The sequence below is a fragment of the Cryptomeria japonica genome, chromosome 1 (assembly GCF_030272615.1).
Source record: "Cryptomeria japonica chromosome 1, Sugi_1.0, whole genome shotgun sequence".
Classification (NCBI taxonomy): Eukaryota; Viridiplantae; Streptophyta; class Pinopsida; order Cupressales; family Cupressaceae; genus Cryptomeria; species Cryptomeria japonica.
The window spans coordinates 703434086-703441435 of record NC_081405.1 but is presented as its reverse complement, the minus strand read 5'-3'; the positions used below and the strand labels follow the sequence as shown (position 1 = coordinate 703441435).

The window sequence follows — 7350 nt, the reverse complement described above, 5'->3', positions numbered from 1 at the left end:
TTCAACTCGCTGATTGCATCTTACTACAGTATGAACAACTTTTTTCCCTCCACTTTCTAGGGGCTCTGACTTTGAAGAATGTTCTTTTCCTTTAACAGGATGAGCATTTATATATGGAGGCTTCTCAAGTCCCTAGTTAACTATGTTTGATAAACATACCATTTTATTCAAGCAATCAACAATTCTCACTTGGCTAAGTTGGGCAGCTAAGTGCAACACGTTCATTCCACAACTATTTGGTATTTCAACAGCATCTAGCCGCCACTTTATCAACTCTTTTATTGCTTCCAGATGCCCCTATTTCACTGCCATACAAAGTGGTGTTTTGTGGTTGTCATTAACATAATAACACATTTTGGGTTGAAACTCTATTAATTGGCTCATTATATGCACGTAGCTTCTCCCTAGTAGCTACATGCAAGGTTGTATCACCATTTGTGCTTTTCATGGATTAACTCTACTGCTTCTATTAAGCCTAATATATGCTTCACCAGATCTATAAAATAGACATCCAAGATCATTGTCAAGTGACATTTTTTTTTAATTATAAAATAAATAGTTAAAATAAAGAAGTTGGTCTTATCATTAAATATGATATTGTTCAAGAATGGCTATTTTATCTTAGTTGAGTGATACAGAGCTCAACTCAAACAAGAACCTATACAAGCTCTAATCTCTTCTAAAGAAAAGAATAGTGAAACACGTGAAGGATAAAACAACTAAAAGTTAAATGTTAGGAAAATAAAATATTATGTAAGGAATACAACACAAACCAATAATTAACTCTACGGAAATAGAAATCAATCAAGTATAGAAATGGCTATTCAATTTTTTGAATATGTTTAATATCTATTATAATTATTTATAATATATAAGAGATAATGACCCTTTGTGCATTCTAAACACTGGATAGCTATTTGCACACATAAAAAAAAAAATGAAAACAAAATAGATTTAAAAAAGGCAAAAGCATCATAAGCTAGGACCGACATAGATTTAAAGAATGGACATTGAATATGGACCTAAAACTGACTTCTGAAATCATATGATATATTTGACAATATACAGCTTATTTTCAAACTTCCTTTTATTCCATAGCTTAGTGACAATTCTTATACAATAGCTACCCCACTAAAATAAAAAAAGATTGTAAATTATCTTTTTCTCATGTAAACACTAAAATAAAAAAATTCTAAATTATCTTTTTCCCATATAAACACTCTAATTGAAAAAGTATAAATTACACGTATCATAAGACCTCCATTCTCGTTGATTATTACAACGTAGAAACAGTTTTGTCCCTGGAATGTTTTTGGCGTATACTTGCTGGATGTGCTTCAAAGAGTACCTTCACTGTATCTAAATCGCCGCTCTCGTAAGCTTTGAACAGAGCCGTTTATCCAAGCTTGTTGCAGACATCCACACCACTTTCTTTTGATTCGAGTAGAATCTCTACAACTTTGGAGAAACCTCCCTTAGCAGCCAAATGCAACGCAATATTTCCTTGGGCATTTGTAGCCTTCACAAGTTCACGATTAAATTGCAAGAGCTGTTGAATGAAAGGTAGATTTCCTACACTAGCAGCCAAATGGAGAAGAGTATTTCCCCTTCCAGGCGTACTACTGTTGAGAGCTGCTTCAAGTTGGGAACTTTTGATTACTGTTCCAGGACATATTGCAGCATTGTACACGCTGCGATCGATCCCTCCGCTGGACTGTTGAATTGCCATGGCAAATTTCTCCTATTGCTGCCTTCAACACCAGCTAGCCTATATCATTATTAGATCCCAAAGACGTCAATCAGAATACACGGTAAGGAGGAAAAAGTTGTCTAATGCGGGGTGATTGGTATGCTTCTGTAGAAAGAGAGGAGGTGACAACGAGCATTCCACTGTAAAAGAGGATGCGTGATACCATACTTTAATGGACAAACAAGAATCATATTAACGAAATTTTGTTTGCCTAATATCGTGCATTGATAACACAAAATTAAGCACATATTACAGCTCCAAAGCATGCTGATGGAGATGTTATTCTATTTTTAAAGTATTTTGACACTGCTGATAAGATTAGCTAGAAACCACTGTACGATGCATAAATTTCTATAACAACACGGTTGGAATCTTTTGTGATCTTTCACTTCTGTAAATACGATTTTTTTTTCAATTTTGATTACTTTGAACAAACCTGCGAAGACCTTATGTGCCTTTAGGATGGAAGGAATCGTGTGTTTGTTTCTACTAAAATATCCTACTCAATTAAAAAGAATGAGAACTAATCTATTTAAAAGAACGAGGGACTGAAATGTGTTGACAGCAATTCTGTGTTTGTTTACTAAAGTGAAAAAATATTGGATGTTAGACCTTTTCTTCTCAAAGAGTTTGTTTCATAAGAGAGATTATTTTTTTTTATTGGAAATGTTTTTAATGGTTTTAATCATTTAAGTTTAGTATACAAGGTTTATGATAAAAAAGTGGTTGTTTGTATATAAGGTTTATTTAAATAAAGGTTTTCAAAATATTAATTAAAAAATATAAAGTAAAAATAAGAAATTGAAGCATGCATATTAGTTCATTGAGGTAGTGAAAGAGGATCTTTGGTATTCAAACTTCTTTTGAAAATTTATATAAACTAGGGATTTAAGGTCTCCTCCTCTTGTGGCTCTTGTATAAGCAAACAAAGTAATAATAGAAGTATATAATTCCTAGTTTACATACTACTAAAGGCTTTGCCATGTAGAGACACAAACAGCCCTTTCCATTTTTTAGATGATAGTAAGAAGCACATCCAACTAATAGATAAACTCTCCTAGCAAGGTATAAGAGGCAATATGGTCTAAATATTCCTATTCAAAAGGACTCTTCACAAAGTGCAAGATGTACTTCCTTAATGATTGAGAGGATCTCATAAGTCATGTAATTCTTGTGCACCAATATCAGCCTAGGTTTGAATTTGTATGTAATTAGGATAGCTATCATTAATATTCTCAAAATGTTTTTCTAGGTCTTTTTGAGTCCAAATAACCAAGTGGAAGTAGAAGAGTTTAGTCCTTACTACTCATAGTACTGCAAAGAGATGTTGAGAGAAATCAATCTAGAATCTATAGAGAAGGGAAGGAGTGTAATTATTAAAAGCAATATCAAATTTATACTATCAATACTTCCATTGTACACTTCAAAGATGTATGTGAAGTTTGTGCAATATGAAATCATGAATAAAAATTAAAAAAAACAAGATATATGAAAGTATCCAACAATTAACTTAAATTTTTCCTTGACTACAAGATTTGTTAGCATTGTATTTTTAACCCTAGTGAGCACTCAAAATGGATTCCTAATGTAAACTCTCTCTACAAAACCTTTTGTTGTAAGAGAATCCAATTCCACAATCAATCCTATGCCACCAAAAAAAGTTGTATGCAATGGTTTTAGCTTTCTTCATTTTTAGTTGGTTTTTCTTGGAAGGTTTTCACATACATACTTTCCTAGGTAATTAAAATAAGGTCCTATAAGTGTGAGATGGGTTACTATATTTTATCTTTAACTTTTTTACAAGTGTGACATAATATTTTTTTTTATGAAGTGTAAAACAAGTTTAGAGGGGACCCGTAACCCCTTACAATAGGTTTTTATGGGACCCAAAACCTAGTATACAAGCGAAACACTACCAACAAATTACACAAAGACAACAAGAAGCCCAACCATAGAAAAACATTAGGATCAAAACATTAGAAAATTGTCTACACAAGAAAGAAGGTTCAAGCCATCACCAGTTCACCTTAAGAAGCACAATAACAATAGGTTTTGAACAAGTTCCAATAACCTTAAAAAAGCTCCAATTTCCTTCAAGATTCTCCACCTTAATAGGAGAAAAAAGAAAGAAGACCAAATAATAGGCGTCTTCAGCAACCATGTAGCCAAGAACATGAGAAAGGGCAGCAACAACATAGAATCTCTTCCATTAAAATTTTCTCCACCTCAATAGTATAGTTTGGAAATGAAGCTAGGTGGTGTGCAGAGCCGCCACCAGACCCCACCACCCCATCAGCTCCATCGATGAGCCTTCACCAAGGGGGCATTGTTTTCCAAGTATTTGAATCATGGCCACATGGTGAACACAACCTTACCCATAAGAACTAATAGAGGGGAGGGACATTTTTTCACCTTTGGGTCCTAATTGGTCATTTTCCTTCAAATCTTCATATATTGGACATTTGTGGTCCATTTCTAGCAAACAAGGTATCATAAAAAAGGTGGTTTGGTGTACTCTTTAGTGATGCCATTTTTTGCATCATTTTGGTTGTTGATGCATTATTTTGCTTGTTAAAGCTATTTGTACATTTTGGGCTCCCGAAATCATATCCTTTGACTAGTTTCTCCATTTCTCATGATTCTTGCAGTATTGCAAAGTTCTTTTAGGATACTTTCATTAGATCAATGTATATTTTCCAGATTTTTCCTAGGTACAATTAATTCTTGATTTTGTGTTTTGACACTCTAGTTAATTACTTGGTTATTTTGGCATTTGGAAATATTTTGGTTGTGTGGTTTAGATTCAATTTGGCAAAATCATATGTATATACAATATTTTTGTCCTTATGGATCAATTGAGAACCTTTTGTTAGCACTTTCTTTTGTAGACTCATTAGATAAGTTCCACATCATGTATTTTATGGATTTTGTACAAATATTGTTCCATATTATTGTACTTGCATTCTATTATAAAGTGTCATTGGGGCTTGTGCATTGCCATTATTATTTTCGCATCACAACTTTATCAAGTGATTGTCCCTCTATGACAACTATGGAATCTTTGGAATTCTTGTCTCATGCATGTGTTTAATTTGGTGCACACCCTTTTCAAAGTTGTCAGTACTATCATTCGGACACTTCAAATGTTGTATCATCTCTTGCATGCATTTCTTGGTGACACATAGATTCAATGGATCTGTCAAGCTTCTCCGTAGTCAGCATTATGGGGGGTATCATGCTATTCATGCTCATGCTTCCTTGGTTACGCTTGGAGTGAGTGGAGACACTCTTGCATTCTTTTTTGTGGAGGCAATCTTATTTCTTAGTTGATCATGGTTCTTTAGACTAGTAAACCTATATTTTCAACTTGTATTGGTTGAGTAGTGATGGTGAGATCACACATGCAACTTGCATTAGCTGAGTAGTTTTGTTGGGGTCACTCGTGCAAATTCATGTTCCATCTATATTTTCAATCGGATTGATAGATGCTATTGCATTTTTTGTCATTTGATTATTGTTTTAGTAGAGTTGATTGAGGCACTCATGCATATTGTTGATTTATTGATCCTAATCATCATCCTTTTCAAAGGAAGCTTTTTAGTTATAGCACTATATCAGTCTTCAACGGTTGTCTACAACCTCATTGTTCTTCAGTGACATTTGTCATGTTTTTGTTTTGGGGCATTTTTTTGGAGGCTTCTTAGTCCTTCATGTTTTCTCTTTTAGAGAGGATTTTTCTCCCATGGGATTTCCCTTCTTTTCTTTATTTATGAGAGATTGTATTAGATTGCAGTTGTACATGGGTACTTGACATAGCTTTGTTGTTGGGACCCATAATACATCTCATATTGCATAGTTTTACTCCCTAAGTTTCACTTAAGGGGGAGTGTTGGAGTAAATAGTGGTTTAAATATTTACATTTACTTAAGTTTCACTTTGGGTAACCAACATTTAATATTTCTAGGTGTTTAGGTAGATTCTATATTATTTTATTACCTACATCTAGTATTTTGTGTTGGGTGGTTGTACCTACCCTCACACCTTATTGGTGCTCCCACTTTTTCCTTTTCTTTATAAGAAAGGCGTATGTACATTACTTCTTACCTCAATACATTTTCTCATTTGGTGGAAGAGCATCTATATGTTGCTTCTCTCTTATGTTTTCACATGTGTTTGTAGATTATCTCCTGGGGTTCTAACAACTATTTTACAAAGGTACATTATTGAAGAATTGGGAAAAATAAGTAAGAACTTACTCCGGTTAATTGTGACAATCAAAGTTCAATAAAATTGAAAAATAACCTAATTCATCATGGTAGATCAAAAGACATTCAAACTCAACAATATATTTTAAGAGAAAATATCCAATCAAGAGAGATTGACTTGATGTACTAATACACAAATGAGAACATGTTTGGTGTATTTACAAAGCCTTAGGAAGAAAATAAAATTTGTAATGTGTAAGGATATGCTAGATGTAATAGATAATCCGGGTCTTTGTGAAAAGATAGAGTATAAATGAATAGTTAGATTAAACATGTATAGAATAAGCCATGATAGTTAACTATAATATAACGAGAATCTTCAAGGTTTCCTAGTTAAATGATCAAATATCAAATAAGTTTCAACTAACTTTCATATTTCATTGCATATTTAAAGATATTTTATGTGAGTATGATGTACTTATTTGAAACTATATATTATAATCTTTATGCATTCAATAATAAGTGTTCCATATCATAAAAATTGGTTGAAAAAGTGCCACAAAATAATATGACAATAAAACACTATTTTTTTGTTTTGAATGCAAAATTAAAACAAAATTTCTACAAAAATATAGAAACTACCTTGATAGTAAAGTGAGCCAAGTGCTTCCTATGCAATAAAATTGTTTTATCTTATATACTTTAAAATATTTTTCCTAGTTTTTCATTCATTAAATAAAAGGTTGCATACATAAATGACTTAAAAAATTCATTTAGTTTTTTTTAATATTGTCTAAATCGTATAATTGTATCATCCAAAAAAATTATATTTAAATAATATCTTGCATTTTTTAAAGAAATGGCTACATTTACCAATCTGCAAAATTGATATTAAAACCAATTAGATAGCTTGCTGTAAATTGTATCAGCTGAATTATATTGAAAAGAAAAAATCTCCATAGCCAATTGTAAAGAGGATATGTATATTGAAAAAAAAAATACAATCATCCAGTACGAATTGAATTAGAAGTACAGAAAAAAAAATGTAGTGGGGAATTGGTAAATGATAGTTAGAACTTAGCATCTATATACAAGTTATGTCCGCAACAATTTGAGGACAATATTGTAGTGATCTCTTGAATGATCAACAAACAAACTGCCTTTTTTAAATGATAGAGAATATTTTCACAATAATAAGCAAGCATTCAATTTATTAGACTTCAATACAAATAAAACTACATAAAAATAAGAAACTACAGCAGATTGCAGCTGGAAGCTTCAAAGTTCAAGTCTTCAGAACTCCAGAAAGAAACTTTCACGAACTTTCAAAAGAAGTTTCCTCAAACCTTAATCACCACAGCCAAGACGTACAATAAAATGGTTTGGAGATTGCAC

General features: G+C 32.4%; 1 protein-coding gene across 1 annotated transcript; it reads right to left on the bottom strand.

Annotated features, from left to right (window-relative positions):
* Window positions 1–1396: 1396 nt before the first annotated feature.
* On the bottom strand, window positions 1397–1729 carry LOC131858657 (ankyrin repeat-containing protein ITN1-like). The gene has a single exon (XM_059211956.1). The coding sequence runs from the start codon at window positions 1727–1729 to the stop codon at window positions 1397–1399; it is 333 nt and encodes a 110-aa protein (XP_059067939.1).
* Window positions 1730–7350: the final 5621 nt, after the last annotated feature.

Coding starts and splice junctions, on each gene's coding strand:
- LOC131858657 (XM_059211956.1), bottom strand. CDS start 1,729: ATGGCAATTCAACAGTCCAGCGGAGGGATCGATCGCAGCGTGTACAAT.